Source organism: Cyprinodon tularosa, unplaced genomic scaffold (genome assembly GCF_016077235.1).
Source record: "Cyprinodon tularosa strain WSP-4 unplaced genomic scaffold, ASM1607723v1 ctg860, whole genome shotgun sequence".
NCBI lineage: Eukaryota > Metazoa > Chordata > Actinopteri > Cyprinodontiformes > Cyprinodontidae > Cyprinodon > Cyprinodon tularosa.
Window position 1 is genome coordinate 178,010 of NW_024039630.1, and position 16,751 is coordinate 194,760.

Genomic DNA, 16,751 nt, shown 5'->3' on the forward strand with positions numbered 1-16,751 from the left:
GGTTCAAACAATAGGCCCCCCCCATTTCAACAAATGAGGTTTTTTTAGACCAGAAGAGTTCTGCCTTTTAAGACAGGATATAAGTATAGCAGTTAAAGTTGCTACTTGAGAAAATACTGAACCATAGAGATAAAAATAGCGCTGTGATTCAAATTATAAATTGTATTTGGAATAAAAATGAGAGAACTAGGGGTGCTAAAAAACACATCCTCCAAAGACAGATATTTACATGGGAATGTGGCAGATAATTAATTGACATATTACTGATCTTGCTGGATTTTATTCTGCTTTACTTCCATAAATTGCAGGATATTCTTTTCTTTATCTTTGCCAGAAGATTTAAAAGCCTTGCCCTCATAATTTGCAAGTTAATTTATTTATAAAGTAAATATAAACGCTGCTTAAACTACTTCAAATGAAATTAAAAGTAAAATAAGTAGCCAACCTTATCACTGTCTGTAACCTACTAACATGGTAAGGAAAGCATCAGATGAGCTACCTGAGCAACTAACGTAACGTTTCCCCACTTTAAAACCAAACAAACATGGCCGCTCACCCTGCTGATCAGCTCTCTTCAATGCCATCGAGGCTCCAACGTGTTTCCTTTTCAGATGCTGCATCATAACAGTGGTGCTTCCGTGCCATGTTCATTTGTTTTGACAAAAGTTGCATGTTACGACTTTTTTCACTTTACAAAGCGCAGGCTATTTTAATTATTGTGATCAATTTGTGCCGTCAATCCCGGCGCATGCGCGCTTCATTTGCAGTCTGGACACTGAGGGTAAACATCCTGCGGCTCTGACTGCAGCGCTGAGAGGGACTCCTGCGGGAGAACGGGGTTGGGATGGGGGAGGCGCCCCACGGCAGCTGGAGGACAAGAGTAGGAACGATACATGCTTTCACGTAAGTCTCCAAAACCCGCCAATAGCTACGTTTACATGCGCAAAATTTCCCCGATCCGATCCAAACCTTGGTTGATCGGAAATTCAAAATCTCCGTTTACATGGACACTAAATGAAATGATCCGATCATGACGTGTGTATACATGTACCAAGCGTTGGATCAGATTAAATCTTTTAAGCATGCGCAGAACTTCCTGCCAAACTTGGCAGTTCTGTCTGCGTCTGGTTTTTGGGAGGCCTGACAAACGATGCGCTCGGAGCGAGCGGAAAGAAAAAAGGAGAGAGGAGGAAAAAAGCGCTTGGCAGCGAAATGTACGAGAGAAAATGTAGAGAATGAGCGATTGAACCGGCGTGGGAGAGCGAGTGGGCTGTGGAGAGAGAAAAGAGGAAGAGGAGGAGGATAAATTCCTGCTTCCTGCAGCTTTAAATGAACTTGAGTGTATAAGTCGGCGTTCCTAGACTCCCCCCGCCATGTTGTTCACAGCGAGAGCGAGAGCGACCGGTGGTTTCCTGTTGTTGACAAGGCGGAAAAACGTCACGCTGACGTCGCACACATGCGCAGTGAAGATTATTTTACTCTTAAGATCCGAATGGGTGTTTACATGGACGCCAATCGGAATGGCGATCGGCAAAAACCACCTCTCTCTTTCGGAATTAAATTTAGATCAGATCGGACCGAATCGGATTAGAATCTTCAGTCTGACATGTTTACATGAAACATTTTTGATCTGATCAGGCCTTCAATCCGATTAGTTGTGTCCATGTAAACGTAGCTAGTGACACCGTAAAAAGTCGCCAGAGGGGTCTGAAAAGTCGCTAAATATAGCGACAAAGTCCCTGAGTTGGCAACACTGCACCTGCGGCGCTGCCGTATTTTTTTCTTCTTCCCCCGTTTCAGTCAAATGGATGTGATGACGGCGGATGACGCATTAATCGCGCGACACAACTAATCGATGATGAAATTCGGTGCCAAAGCTTTTAAAAGTCGATTTTTATTGATTTTATCGATTCGTTGTTGCTGCCCTAATACATACATACATACATATATACATACACACAGCAGAGACACAAGTGGCAGCACAGTTCGTTAATGGAAGACATTCAACTAATGCTGACATGACTGATGTTTGTGTGCCAGCACTTTCAGCTAAGCGAGGTCACTAACCTGTTGTCTCCTCCTGCAGAGGTTCCTGCTGAAGCTGACGCCACCCGTTCCGTTTCTACTCTTATTAAACTATTCAACCTGAACTGTCTCCAATACTGAGTCCACCTGTTCTGAGCCTATCAGATTATTATCTCTGCAGCAGTAAATTAATTCATTTTCAATTATTCCTTAATTTTTTTTCCCTTTTTTCATCCAGACAGCATTTCTCATATTTGATTATATAACTGTCACCTACACAACTTCTAGAACAATACCAATATGACACAAACCGTGAGCTTGGAGTGTAAGTCAGCTTTTTTTTTTAAATGTCCAAGAGACAATTGTACTTTCTAAGAAAACCTAGCCTGGTAACATGTTTCCACTCTTAAGTTTATTAATTTAGTCTGTGTTTATCTGTTACAGACCAGCTTGGAAAGACAGAATGAAAACACAATGGAACATCTGCAAAAAATTATCGACGTCCCTAAAGGAATGCTACTCATTAAACGGCAGGAAGCAGAGCTAATTGGCTAATCTTTAAAGAACTTCCCCTGGTGGGTCCTGCAGGGCGCAGTAAGAACTACCAGATTGTAAGAAAGTCTTCTTCCTCCAACTAACGTTGTCTTTGTGGATATTCTTCAAAATGGCACAAATCCAGAAGATCTTGAAACATTCATATTTTATGGAGACTGTGTCAAACTGCAAGTACATCATCTGAATCTCATCTTTATCTGAGGTCTTAAGAGTTTATTGCCGTGGTTACCAACTGTTTTTGACTTGTGGACCCATTTGGGCATTTTGTCTCTCAGTGAAAAGTATTGGTGATTGGCCAAAAGTGGAACGTACATGGTAAACTGCCTGTACTTATAGAGCTCTTTTTCATGTCAGGACACTTGACCAAAGCGCTCTTTCTTCATTCAGTCATTCACACACTGATGTTGCTGAACTTCTTTGTAGCCACAGCTGCCTTGGGCTCACTGACTGAAGCGAGGCTGCCGAACACCGTGCCCTCCGACCACCATCAGTAAGGCAAGGCAAGGCAAATTTATTTGTATAGCACAATTCAGTACAAAGACAATGCAAAGTGTTTTACATGATTAAAATACAGGAAGATAAAACAGAATCAAAGCAAGAAGGAAAATAAAAAAAAGTGCAAAAAATGGGTTAGCATCAAAAATTTCTCCTTGGGCAGTTGACAATTCCACAGAACCTTGCCTTTTGTTCTACCACCATAGAACTGCAAAACGTTTCCCATTATCTACAGGTAATTTAACTCTGCCCGATACACACCATTCCTCTGGTGCCGACCTGGATAACTGGGGGGGGATCCCACTCTAGATTACCGACGTCTCAGTAAAATTTAGTACCTTCTGGTTGCACCTACAACCTTCCTCTCACCCTTAGAGAGAGCCTCACGTTCCTATGTGAGGTCTTTTGGTTCACAGGTGGAACAAAACCTGAACTGCCTTTCTGCTCCCCAAAAAGAAAAGTTATCTTTTATTTTGTCTCTAACATTTTTGTTTATTGCAACATTAAAAGAACCTTATTTTCTTAGCAATTGATCAGTAGGCAATGCAGGTGTCTTGCCCAGGGACACAACAACACTGAAAGCCAGTGTTCTGTCAGATCAGCATACCCATAGACAAGACTTCAGATTTGCATACGCGTACACTAATCCCGATTATCCCTTTAGCTTATCCCCGTTTATCACTTTAGTTTTGTACGAAAATACACTTTACATCAACGGTCGTGTATCTCTTTAGTCATCTAGAAAAAAAAACTATTTAAGGTCAGATCGCCATATGCTTCAAAAAACACCAAAAAGTAAGTAATTAAATAGTTTGGCTTTTTTGTACATGACTAAAGGGGTTTACACTCAATAAGGTAGTTTAAAGTGTATTTTTCTTACATAACTAAAGGGATAAACTAAAGGGATAAATGTATCCTGATCTGACAGAACATTAGAGCTGGGGCTTGAACCAACAACCCTCAGATTGCAGGATAAACTCCTGCAACTGACACCTCTGTCGCCCATACACTGCAAAAACGATCTAGAAATAAGTAAAAATTTCTTAAATCAGGTGTGTTTACCCTTAATTTGAGTAGGTAAATACGATGATTTGCCAATTAAATTAGTGCTTTTACACTTAAAATAAGATAATTAGATAATATGAACTTGAAATAAGACAATGCAATAGTAAATTGTCTTGTTCCATTGGCAAAGTGTTTCACTTTCATCCTCAATTGGAGAAAAAATGCATTTATTTTAAGAAAAAAATACTTACTTAGATTTCCATTTTTTGCAGTGTACAATATCTGATTACAAAATAAAAACTAATTTACTCAGTTAATTCTTTAAATCTTTGGCATTTTGTTATTTCCATCTTAAGTAAAAAAAAAACAAACAAACAACATAAATATGTTGCTTAGAAGTTAGTAAAAAATTGAAATAAATAGGGCCCCAAATTTCCTAAATCCGCCCCTGCTTTTACCTATAACCTTTAAGCTTCCAAACACATTTAGCTTGTTTTACACTCACATTGCAAATGTTCTGTATCAATATTGCAACCTGTCAATCCATTAATGGTTATAAGGCCATTTGGCAGTGAGAACAATTATTTAGATTTTCGAAAAATACGTCCATCCATCAAGGAACTGCTGAACAAAGCAAAGATGGCCTTTATGCATAGGTTGCACTGCAAAACACTGAAATCAAAATAAGTCATTTCCTCTTTAAATAAGTGCATTTTTTCTTGAATTGAGGAGGTAAGCGAGACACTTTGCCGATGGAACAAGACAATTTACATTTGAAATAAAAAAAACAACTACATTGTCTTATTTCCAGTGCATATTATCTAAGGATCTAATTTTAAGAGTAAAAATACTCATTCTGTTGGCAAATCATCTTATTCTCACTGCTTTAATTAAGGGTAAATATACTTAATGTAAGACATTTTTCCTCATTACTAGATTGATTTTGCAGTCTGGTGACTTCAATTTACAGTGAATTGGTACAACCACGTCTCAAGCACGGTAGGGAGAAGTCATGATCTGGCCTATTATGAAGCTACAAACCCATGTCAACTTTAAATACTGTACATTAGACATATTCTACAATTAAATAGGACATCTCTCTTAATTTAAAAGTAAAAATAAAAATGATAATAATCAAACAATCTGATTGGAGGAAACTTGTGAAGAAGTTAAGAAATCCCCCGTTCCTTCGGTTACACTCACCTCCCGGCAAAACCCGACACATCGTCATAGCTGTCGTACACCTCCAAGTAATCTGCCATGCATGATGGGTCGTCCTCCATGTCGAGCTCCAGGAAGTGGAGGAGAATCTTCTGACCGGCTCTGACTCGGATGTGCCAGTAGCAGATCTGCTCGTTCTCATACTCCTCAGGGAAACCTGGAGACTGAATGATCTTCTGCTGCTCCGTCAGAACACCACCACACTCCTTGGCTGTCAGGCAAATAGGAGACACGAAGAAAATCAACCAAGGCTTTAAATCAACTTTGGTGCAAATAAGGATTAGTGCAGCAAAATGTTCATTATTTACACTGCAAAAACGTCCTGAAAATGTGTAAAAAATGCCTTAAAACAAGTCTATTTACACTTAATATGTGTAGGGAAATAAAATTATCTGCTAATGGAATTAGCATTTCCCTCCTTATAATAAGATAATTAGATATTATGCACTTGAAATAAGAAATTACAGTTGTTTATTTCTTGTTTTAAATGTATATTATCTTATTCCATTGACAAAGGATCTGACTTGCTCAATTCAAGACCTAAATGCACTTGTTTTAAGAAAAACTAACTCACTTAGATTTACATTTTTTTGCAGTGTTGGTTTATGGACAGGATGTGTTGGGAAGAAAATCCTGTGTGAATTCCAACAGCAGGAGGAATATAGGTCCAGGTGGCTGCATGAACTAACCTCTAAAATTCTGAGTTTTGAGAAAAAAAGTCAGAATTCTGAGACTAGAGTCCGAGTTTTGAGAAAAAAAGTCAAAATTTTGAGATTTAAGTCTGAATTTTGAGAAATAAGTCAGAATTCTGAGATTAAGTCAGAATTCGGAGATTAAAGTCAGAATTTTGAGAAAAAAGTCAAAAATTTGGAGACTAAAGTCCGAGTTTTGAGAAAAAAAGTAAAAATTTTGAGATTAAAGTCAGAATTCTGAGATTAAGATAAGCATTCTGAGAAAAAAGTCAGAATTCTGAGAAAAAAGTCAGATATCGACCTTTTTCCCCATATAAAACTGAAATAAAATAAAAAAATAAATTTACTTTTTTTTTTTTTTTTCACTGGCCTTAATCCTCTTCAGTAGAATCTAGTGTTACCTCTAAAGTAAGAAAATAAGACACATGAAATACTGTGTTTCAGTATAGATTTATGAACAATGGAATAAAAGCTTGTTGGACTTTAAAGCAAAGTTGTTTGCTGAAGTTGACATGTGATTTAGCATTCGTTCCTAGATAGAACAACCTATAAGCTTCTGAGGTCTAATGGCTTGGATGACTTCCTCTTTTTGTTTATGGAGCCTTTAAACGTGTCTTCTAGTCAGTAGTTGCTCAGCTGCCACTCCACCATCTTATCCTCAGTCGCCTTTTTTCCTCCCTCCTGGTTTATTCTTAGTCTGACCTTGATAACTCACAGGGTGGGACTGAGATTGTGGTTTTTGAGTCAGGGTTCTCTCCTCTTAGGTCATCACTGAGGTTCTCTTTATCATGGCTTTAGGTCTGACTGGAGTCTGGAGCCGGGACATCTTCCCTGAAGGAATCTGGTGGGACTCAGACTCTATGTTTAGGACCTACGGGTTTCCACCACTGAGACGGACTCTTTCAAGTTCCTGTAGTAAAATTATTAACAGAACAAACATCCTAAATCTTTTTAAAGGCAATTCAGACTAAAATGTGCCCCATATGTTGATGTGGGAGTTGGTTTAGAGGCAGACATAGTTTCTCTCTTTCCTGGAGCTAAATATTTACTGCCTCCACATGTCCCCAACATGCAGAATCCCTCTGAAACAGCTTGAGAGAGACGTGTGTGTTTTAGTTTAGCGGGATGAGCTCAAACAAACCGTCGTGTCTTTATTTCTGCCGTGCACCAACAGCTAAAACATGATGCAGATGCTAATGAAACCATGTTTTACTCAGGGAGCAGGAAATCTGTTTTATGAGCGCATTACAGGAACATCTCTGCAGACTTTTACTGCTATACTGACTCTATTGTCAGTCTGAGCTTTTTCATATTTGTCACATTACAAAAAAAAGGTCAAGGTGTTTTATTGAGGTTTTTCTCAAACAGAAAAAGCCAACGTAAAACATAATTATGAAGTGGAAAGAAAAGATGCATGCTTAAACATTTGTTTCTTGACAAAATCAATCTAATAATCTTTAGTTTGCATTTTTATCCTGACCTCCAGAGAAAAAAACCTTCAAAGAATTCAAATTACATTGTCCCAGCAATAACAGCTGCAGCTCTTTTGTTATTAAACTTTTTGCACTCTTATACGAAGGGGCTTCAGCTCAGCCAGATGGGATAGAAAACGTATGAAACCTCAGCTTTATATTCCTATGAGAGTCTCAGTTGGAGATAATGATGAACTTTGACTGAGACATTTAAAAAAAATGAACATGCTTTTATCTAAATTATCTGGTTTAATGTGAGAGATAACAGTAGATATAGTGAAACGAATCACCAAAAGAACCATCAAATTATTAGTTTAAAAGCTGACATCAACATCTTTGTTTCTAGATGTTAGAGATGTTTTTCTAGTGTAGTCCTGTTTCTCTGACTGTGACTAACTGGATGTGCTCTCTTCATCCTCTGACATGGGAGCTGGCTCGGAGCTCGTCTGCCTGGCTGTGTGTTTCCTGGACGGGGCCGCCTGTGGAGCTGGTTGACAGTTGCCTTTTGTATCTATGCTTCTTTTTCTATGTCTGCTTCTGTCTCCTTGAACCCCAGTGGGCCTCAGCAGATGGCCGCTCACACTGAGCCTGGTTCTGCTGGAGGTTTCTTCCTGTTAAAAGGGAGTTTTTCCTCTCCACTGTCGCTACAAGCATGCTTAGTGTGAGGGATTGCTGAAGAGTCAATGAGTCGATGCAATCAACTAGTTTTCCTTACATAGAAAAGTTTAAATCAATCTGAATGGATGATCTAGTGAACTTAGAAATAAACTAAATTGAATTAAAAAAGATCTGTTTGCAGAATCACTCAGTTTATGCAGCTGCAATTTCGCTTTTACAGTTAAATTAGGTTGATTAGGTCACACAGTGTACGATTTACCTTTGACTGCATTTCCTTTAGATTTATGATAAGTAATAATTATGGCTTTACAGACATTAAGTGTGCTAATCATTGACATTTTGAAGTTCTGGCTATAGGTAGTCACTCATCTCAGCTAAAAAAGTAAAAAAACAAAAACAAAAAGTGACTTTTAGTCCTTCCAATGAAACAGAGTGAATTCCAGATTAGAGCTGAAAATAAAATCTTACATAAATCATTGCTTTATTTGTTCCAGATCGTCCTTTATATCTCAGTTCGTCTGTGTGTCCGTAAAGTAGCTTCACTCTTGGTGTGATTTTCTGACGAGAACGAGGCAATGATGCGTTCAGGCTCTAACCCTGCCTGGCAGCTTGAATCCATCAATGTCTCTTTCATACACTGAGCCAGTGAGCTATTCAGCGGCATTAATCACCTCTGACTCAGTGAATGTGGACTCAGTCACAGCGCGAGCAAATCGCAGTGTAATTCGTACAGTCAGTGAGCTGAACCATCGCTATCATAGCCAAGGATGAATCTTTAAATTTTTTCATTCAATTACTGATTCATAAATTACCAGACAGTGAACCAGCACCATTTCTTATGAGTATTTCTTTGTGAATAACTCCTCAGCATCATTTCTATGTGTTTAATAGATTAACTTGCCGATAATTTTCTGCATTTAACCCATCCCCATGGGGAACAGTGGGCTGCCAATTGCACTTTGCTCAAAGAGCAGTTTGAGGTTAAGAGACCCAGGGTGGCAGCCTGTTAGCCTCGTGAGACCATCCTGATCTCGCGAGCTTTCAAGGTTTCACTCGCTAATCAGTCTGGAGACTCTCCGTTAAAGAAAATTTGGAGCAGTTCACCAAACGAACGTCCAATCAGCGTTGGCTTTGAGGCGGGTTGAGGTGTGACGCAACGAGAAGCGCGACAGTTCAGTCTAAAGAACATGGCGGCTTCAGCCGATGAAACTAGCGTTAGCGTGGCTATCGAGCAAGTTTTATCGGAATTACAGAGTATTTCTTCACTGAAAGAAGAGCAAAACACTGCTCTGGAGGCTTTTCTCAGAGGAAAAGATGTTTTTGCTCTTCTCCCGACTGGTTTCGGCAAGAGTAGCCTGGCTTGTGGTTGTGTTTTCGTCGTCGCTCTGTTAGTACGTCATATGCTTCGTTGATCTAATTGGTTTATTTGGCCCGTCTATCACCAACATAGGCCAATCAGCTAACCAGTATTTTCGCCCCAGGTTAGCAGTCTGTGGGACTTGGGTTTGAACTCAGAACCCTTTGGATTCCAAGTGCAATGCCCTAGCCACTAGGCCGCCACTCCCCTTAACTTAAAGCCTTGGGTTTAGCCTGTGCTAGCTACTAGCTTGTAGGTACTTCAGTCTAACTTGAGCCAATAGGTTGGACAATTACACCCTATAATATTATCCGGGGGTTGACGTTAAGGATTTTTACCACTTGCCCAGAAACAATTTTTACTTGCCCAGTATAAAGTTTGATAAATATAGTTCCTAATATTCATTTTTATATAAATCTCAATGAAACATGTTTGTTTTTTAAATGTTTTTTGTAATTCAGTATTTTTTAAGTTTCCAGGTTCCTGGTGTGTATCTGCATGCGTCAGATAATGAACTCAAGCCTACATTACCGTGTTAACATGCTTTTCAATCCTTCCTGCACATTCTTTTCAAACTAAACTTTGCTTTAAACTGTTGTGTGCTTGGAAAAATATAAATTGTAATGTTAAAAATCTAAAAAAAACTTGACAGGTTAAAAACTTACACTACTACTACTCACCAATTTAACATGTTTAGCTCTATAACATTTAAACGCACCACTCCAGTGTCTAAGAGAAAAACATTTAATGAACATTTTTTAATGTATGACCTGCATCACTGTACAGAAGACTGCCATATGATATAAATATTTACACTGTGCGCATACAGTTATTATTATTTTCCTAATCCCTGACTGATCATTTTTAATCTAGCGTGTATTATAGTATAGATTAAATTCATCATCCAGCTGCTGCTCTGCAGCTGAATGCTGAATCATGCCATCTAGCGGATAATCACGCGGCTTTTTCAAATCACGTGAGAATGTGTACAAAACAACAAAAATGGCGCCGGCAACGCTTGTGGGTCGTTTTCAGCGAATGTCGGTGATTTTAAAGTAATTTTGAGTGATAAATAAATTTTTTTTGCGATCATTGCACTTGCCAGGCGGACAAATGCAATGAAATTTGTACTCTCCTGACAATAAAAACTACTCGCCCCGGGATATCGGGCGATTGTTAACATCGAGCCCTTGTTATCTAATATCATGCTAAGCTATGCAGACACTCTGTCTGCGCTAATGAAGGTTAAACCAATTTTTTAATGCAAAATGCTTTGAATAGTTACATGAAGAGAGACTATTGTGTTAAAGCGGCTGTGCTGATTTGAACTAAACTGAGAAATTAAACAAATTAATTATTGATAGTGATTTTGATTCAGTATCTTTAAACAAATATTTATATGAATGATGCCTTGATGACAATCTTTCACTTCATCCTCATCAGAAAACACTCAGGGTGTCACACTTCCATTATTGTTTGTGTTCTTGGCTTGACAGATGTGACAGTTGAAAGGGACAACAACATATTAGAAGTTCCTTTTAAGATTCTGAAGTGCATCCTAGTTGTAGAACGTAACTTTATGTTGAAACTGTCATGGTCTTGGTTCTGCTGTTCTTTACTTTGCTCCTTGTTTTCTAGATTTATTGGTTTAATTCCAGTTTTGTTGTATTTCTAGATTTATATTAGTTCTCATGTTTTCCTGTTGTCCCCTTTTGCCCTCTTGTGTGTGTATGTTCCTTTCCCCTTGGCTCCCTCGTTGTCTCCTCTCACACCTGTTCCTTGTCTGCTCGTTAGCCCTCCCTTTGTCTCTCTCTCCTATATATGCTCTCCCTCTGCTCTCACTCTTTGTTGGTTCCTTGTCTTAGCTGTCTTCCCATGCTGTGGTCTATGTTCCTCGTCTCTTCCTGGCTCCTCGTGTTTGGTTTTCCCCAGATGTCTCCTCTGTTCTGGTTTGCCTTTTTATTATTAGTTGCATTTTTGGATCCCTGCCTTTGTTTACTGTTTTGCCCCATTAAAACTGCCAAGAGATCTCCTCAGCCTCTGCCTCTGCATTTGGGTCCTCCAAACCACAACTAAAACCTGACATTAGGAACCAACCACAATGGACCCAGCAGAGCCCAGTCTGGACACCCTGAGGGATTTTTTCCTGAAGCTGGGAAAGGCTCTGGACACTATTGCCAGTCTCAGCCCGCCTGAGGAGAGGGTGAGTGCAGCTGGCCAACTAAGGCAAATTCTCCTCACAAACTGCAAACTCATTTCTCCCCCAGTGCTGTCTGAACTGTTTGAAGAGTTGGAGTGGAACCACCAAGCAGCCAGCGCCCAACTCTTCAACAGACCTCCACCACCCAAACCATCACTTCACCTCCTTCCAACTCTGCTCTCAATCGCCTCCAGTCCGGTTCCTCCACCTTCACCAGCTGTTGGTCCCCCCATGCCGTCTGCCTCCTCCAGGCGTAAGCGCCGCCGGGGGAAGAAATCCATTCCCTCTCCGGCGGGTCAGCCTGACGCCTCCACTCCCTCTCCGGCGGGTCAGCCTGGCGCCACCACTCCCTCTCCGGCGGGTCAGCCTGACGCCTCCACTCCCTCTCCGGCGGGTCAGCCTGACGCCTCCACTCCCTCTCCGGCGGGTCAGCCTGGCGCCTCCACTCCCTCTCCGGCGGGTCAGCCTGACGCCTCCACTCCCTCTCCGGCGGGTCAGCCTGACGCCTCCACTCCCTCTCCGGCGGGTCAGCCTGACGCCTCCACTCCCTCTCCGGCGGGTCAGCCTGACGCCTCCACTCCCTCTCCGGCGGGTCAGCCTGACGCCTCCACTCCCTCTCCGGCGGGTCAGCCTGACGCCTCCACTCCCTCTCCGGCGGGTCAGCCTGACGCCTGCTTCAATCCCACTATTCTTCAGGTCAGTTTCCCCTATGGCCGTCACCTCCATGATCAGCAGTTAGCTCCTCGAGTTAGAGGTTTAAACTCAGTCACCATGATTACACCCACTGCAGTCAGAGCACCACATATTGAGGAGTCAGAGTTATGGGACTACTTTTATGGGCAAAGGGAGGATCTATTCCCTTTCCTTCCACCTCCATCAGTTCCCTGTCAGCCAGCACATCCCAAGCCCTTCAGCGGGCCAGTGTCCTTAGCTCCAGAGCCCTTTAGCGGGCCGGTTTACCTAGCTCCAGAGCCCTTTAGCGGGCCGGTTTCCCTAGCTCCAGAGCCCATTGACGGGCCAGTTTCCCTAGCTCCAGAGCCCATTGACGGGCCAGTTTCCCTAGCTCCAGAGCCCATTAGAGGGCCAGTTTCCCTAGCTCCAGAGCCCATTAGAGGGCCAGTTTCCCTAGCTCCAGAGCCCATTAGAGGGCCAGTTTCCCTAGCTCCAGAACCCATTAGAGGGCCAGTTTCCCTAGCTCCAGAGCCCATTAGAGGGCCAGTTTCCCTAGCTCCAGAGCCCATTAGAGGGCCAGTTTCCCTAGCTCCAGAGCCCATTAGAGGGCCAGTTTCCCTAGCTCCAGAGCCCATTAGAGGGCCAGTTTCCCTAGCTCCAGAGCCCATTAGAGGGCCAGTTTCCCTAGCTCCAGAGCCCATTAGAGGGCCAGTTTCCCTAGCTCCAGAGCCCATTAGAGGGCCAGTTTCCCTAGCTCCAGTCCCCCTTAGCGGTCCTGTTTCTCTAGCTCCAGTCCCCCTTAGCGGTCCTGTTTCTCTAGCTCCAGTCCCCCTTAGCGGTCCTGTTTCCCTAGCTCCAGTCCCCCTTAGCGGTCCTGTTTCTCCAGTCCCCCTTAGCGGTCCTGTTTCCCTAGCTCCAGCTTCCCCAGTGCCTGTGCCCATTAGCGGGGCAGCTTCCCCAGTGCCCATTAGCGGGGCAGCTTCCCCAGTGCCCATTAGCGGGGCAGCTTCCCCAGTGCCCATTAGCGGGCCGTTTTGCCTAGCGCCAGAGACTCCTGAGCCCATTAGCGGGCCGTTTAGCCTAGCGCCTGAGACTCCTGTGGCCATTAGCGGGCCGTTTAGCCTAGCGCCTGGGACCCCTGAGCCCGCTCAGAGTCATCCTGATATCCCTGAGCACACAAGTAAAAGGCTCTCTAAAATAAAGCTCAGCGGGCGCTCCAAGCCTCCACGGCCCCTCAGCGGGCGCTCCAAGCCTCCACGGCCCCTCAGCGGGCGCTCCAAGCCTCCACGGCCCCTCAGCGGGCGCTCCAAGCCTCCACGGCCCCTCAGCGGGCGCTCCAAGCCTCCACGGCCCCTCAGCGGGCGCTCCAAGCCTCCACGGCCCCTCAGCGGGCGCTCCAAGCCTCCTCTGAGGCTGTTCCCGTGCCGCAGTCGGCGGCCCCCTCTGAGGCTGTTCCCGTGCCGCAGTCGGCGGCCCCCTCTGAGGCTGTTCCCGTGCCGCAGTCGGCGGCCCCCCTCTGAGGCTGTTCCCGTGCCGCAGTCGGCGGCCCCCTCTGAGGCTGTTCCCGTGCCGCAGTCGGCGGCCCCCTCTGAGGCTGTTCCCGTGCCGCAGTCGGCGGCCCCCTCTGAGGCTGTTCCCGTGCCGCAGTCGGCGGCCCCCTCTGAGGCTGTTCCCGTGCCGCAGTCGGCGGCCCCCAAGGTTCCTGCAGCTGCGTCTGAGACGGCGTCCCCCAAGGTTCCGGCAGCTGCGTCTGAGACGGCGTCCCCCAAGGTTCCGGCAGCTGCGTCTGAGACGGCGTCCCCCAAGGTTCCGGCAGCTGCGTCTGAGACGGCGTGCCCCAAGGTTCCGGCAGCTGCGTCTGAGACGGCGTGCCCCAAGGTTCCGGCAGCTGCGTCTGAGACGGCGTGCCCCAAGGTTCCGGCAGCTGCGTCTGAGACGGCGTGCCCCAAGGTTCCGGCAGCTGCGTCTGAGACGGCGTGCCCCAAGGTTCCGGCAGCTGCGTCTGAGACGGCGTCGCCGGTGTCCTCCAGAGGCCCTCCTCCGTCCTCCAGAGGCCCTCCTCCGTCCTCGCCTCCGGCCCCACCGCCGTCCTCCAGAGGCCCTCCTCCGTCCTCGCCTCCGGCCCCACCGCCGGCCTCCAGAGGCCCTCCTCCGTCCTCGCCTCCGGCCCCACCGCCGGCCTCCAGAGGCCCTCCTCCGTCCTCGCCTCCGGCCCCACCGCCGGCCTCCAGAGGCCCTCCTCCGTCCTCGCCTCCGGCCCCACCGCCGGCCTCCAGAGGCCCTCCTCCGTCCTCGCCTCCGGCCCCACCGCCGGCCTCCAGAGGCCCTCCTCCGTCCTCGCCTCCGGCCCCACCGCCGGCCTCCTCCTGGGGCCCTCCTCCTTCATCAGAGACGCCGCCGGCCTCCTCCTGGGGCCCTCCTCCGTCAGAGACGGCGTCGCCGCCGGCGACCTCCTGGGGCCCTCCTCCGTCAGAGACGGCGTCGCCGCCGGCGACCTCCTGGGGCCCTCCTCCTTCAGAGACGGCGTCGCCGCCGGCCCCCTCCAGAGAGCCTCCTTCGTCAGAGACGGCGTCGCCGTCCTCCTGAGCTTCTGCCTCGCCTCCGGCCTCACGGCCGCCCTCCAGAGACTCTTCCTGGCCTCCGGCCACACGGCCGCCCTCCAGAGACTTTGTTTGCCCTCGCCCACCTTGGGTGGGTTGTTTTGGTTTTGTTTGGACTCTGCGTTTGGTTTTGTATTTCGTGCCCTCCTTCCTGGTTCCCCCCTCCGCCCACCCAGGGTGGGTTGTTTTTTGTTTCTGGACATTTTAGGGCGTCTGGGATCCGCCCTTAAGTGGGGGGCACTGTCATGGTCTTGGTTCTGCTGTTCTTTACTTTGCTCCTTGTTTTCTAGATTTATTGGTTTAATTCCAGTTTTGTTGTATTTCTAGATTTATATTAGTTCTCATGTTTTCCTGTTGTCCCCTTTTGCCCTCTTGTGTGTGTATGTTCCTTTCCCCTTGGCTCCCTCGTTGTCTCCTCTCACACCTGTTCCTTGTCTGCTCGTTAGCCCTCCCTTTGTCTCTCTCTCCTATATATGCTCTCCCTCTGCTCTCACTCTTTGTTGGTTCCTTGTCTTAGCTGTCTTCCCATGCTGTGGTCTATGTTCCTCGTCTCTTCCTGGCTCCTCGTGTTTGGTTTTCCCCAGATGTCTCCTCTGTTCTGGTTTGCCTTTTTATTATTAGTTGCATTTTTGGATCCCTGCCTTTGTTTACTGTTTTGCCCCATTAAAACTGCCAAGAGATCTCCTCAGCCTCTGCCTCTGCATTTGGGTCCTCCAAACCACAACTAAAACCTGACAGAAACAATATGAATTTAGCAGGTGTAAAACAGCTTATTATCAGTATTGTTATAATAGTAATTAAAGTAACAGCTTTCACTCACAGTGTGGGTTGTAGCAGTAAACGTCCCATCTCTCACTTTTGTTCAGCCTGTATCCATAGTCGATGATGCCAACTTTCCCATAGCCACAGTTGGCACCAGGTTTGACGATGGGATAGCCGACGCGTCCTTTGTCGAACCATCCAGCGGCGCACACGTGCAAACCTAAAAGCAAGAGAATGACGCCGTGTTTTTTGTTTTGCCACCACAGGTTATAGGCTCTGTGCTGATAATTCAGATCTTCCCTCCAGAACCTCCAAACATTTAGAGAAACAGTTAATGAAAGCCTATTGGAGAGCATTTATTTATTTCTCTTTGTGGAGACTCCTGGGGTTCGGAAAACTAAACTGTAGCCAATGGCACAGAGCCTAGCAGGGCTTGCAGCTGTGCAGAGCAAAGGGAATGTTACTGTAGCTCTAAAAAGTGCTGGGGGGTAAAACAAGCCAAGCAAAAATTATCAGACTGCAAAGAAACACACAAATAGGCAACAACATGCAGATCCAATATTGCACTATTTTATATACACTGGAAAAACAATCTAGAAATAAGTAAAACTGTCTCAAATTAAGTGCATTTACCCTTAATTTTAGTAGGTTAATGAGATGATTTGCCAATGGAATGAGTATTTTTACTCTTAAAATAAGATATTTAGATAAAAATGCACTTGAAATAATAAAAATGCAATTGTGTTTCCTTATTTAAATGTAAATTGTCTTGTTCCATTGGCAAGATGTCTGTTATACCTTCTCAATTTAAGAACAAATGCACTTATTTTAAGAAAAAAAATGGCTTATCTAGATTTAGATTTTTTCCAGAGTAGACATATATCTCTGTCTATTTAACCTTCCTATGGTGCTAGGGTCCCTACGGACCCGTTTTGAGTTTTAGCATGCATAAAAGTACTTCATACATTTGTTTTTTGCGTTGAAACTTTTTGACTTTGTCAAGGACTTCAATTTAAACAAAGTAAAATCAAATTTTATTTTTTTACTAAATTATAAAGTGCTCTGGTGGAAAAAACT

At 44.7% G+C, this 16,751-nt stretch overlaps 1 protein-coding gene across 1 annotated transcript in view; it reads right to left on the bottom strand.

Moving 5' to 3' along the window:
* The window catches only part of tnfaip6 (tumor necrosis factor, alpha-induced protein 6), a 30,403-nt gene that overhangs the window by 2,598 nt on the left and 11,054 nt on the right, over positions 1-16,751 (bottom strand). Inside the window, exons 3-4 of the mRNA XM_038273203.1 lie at positions 15,733-15,894; positions 5,284-5,512 (exon numbers count right to left, since the gene is read on the bottom strand). Coding sequence (XP_038129131.1) covers positions 5,284-5,512; positions 15,733-15,894 — 391 coding nt within the window. The remainder of the gene's footprint in view (positions 1-5,283; positions 5,513-15,732; positions 15,895-16,751) is intronic.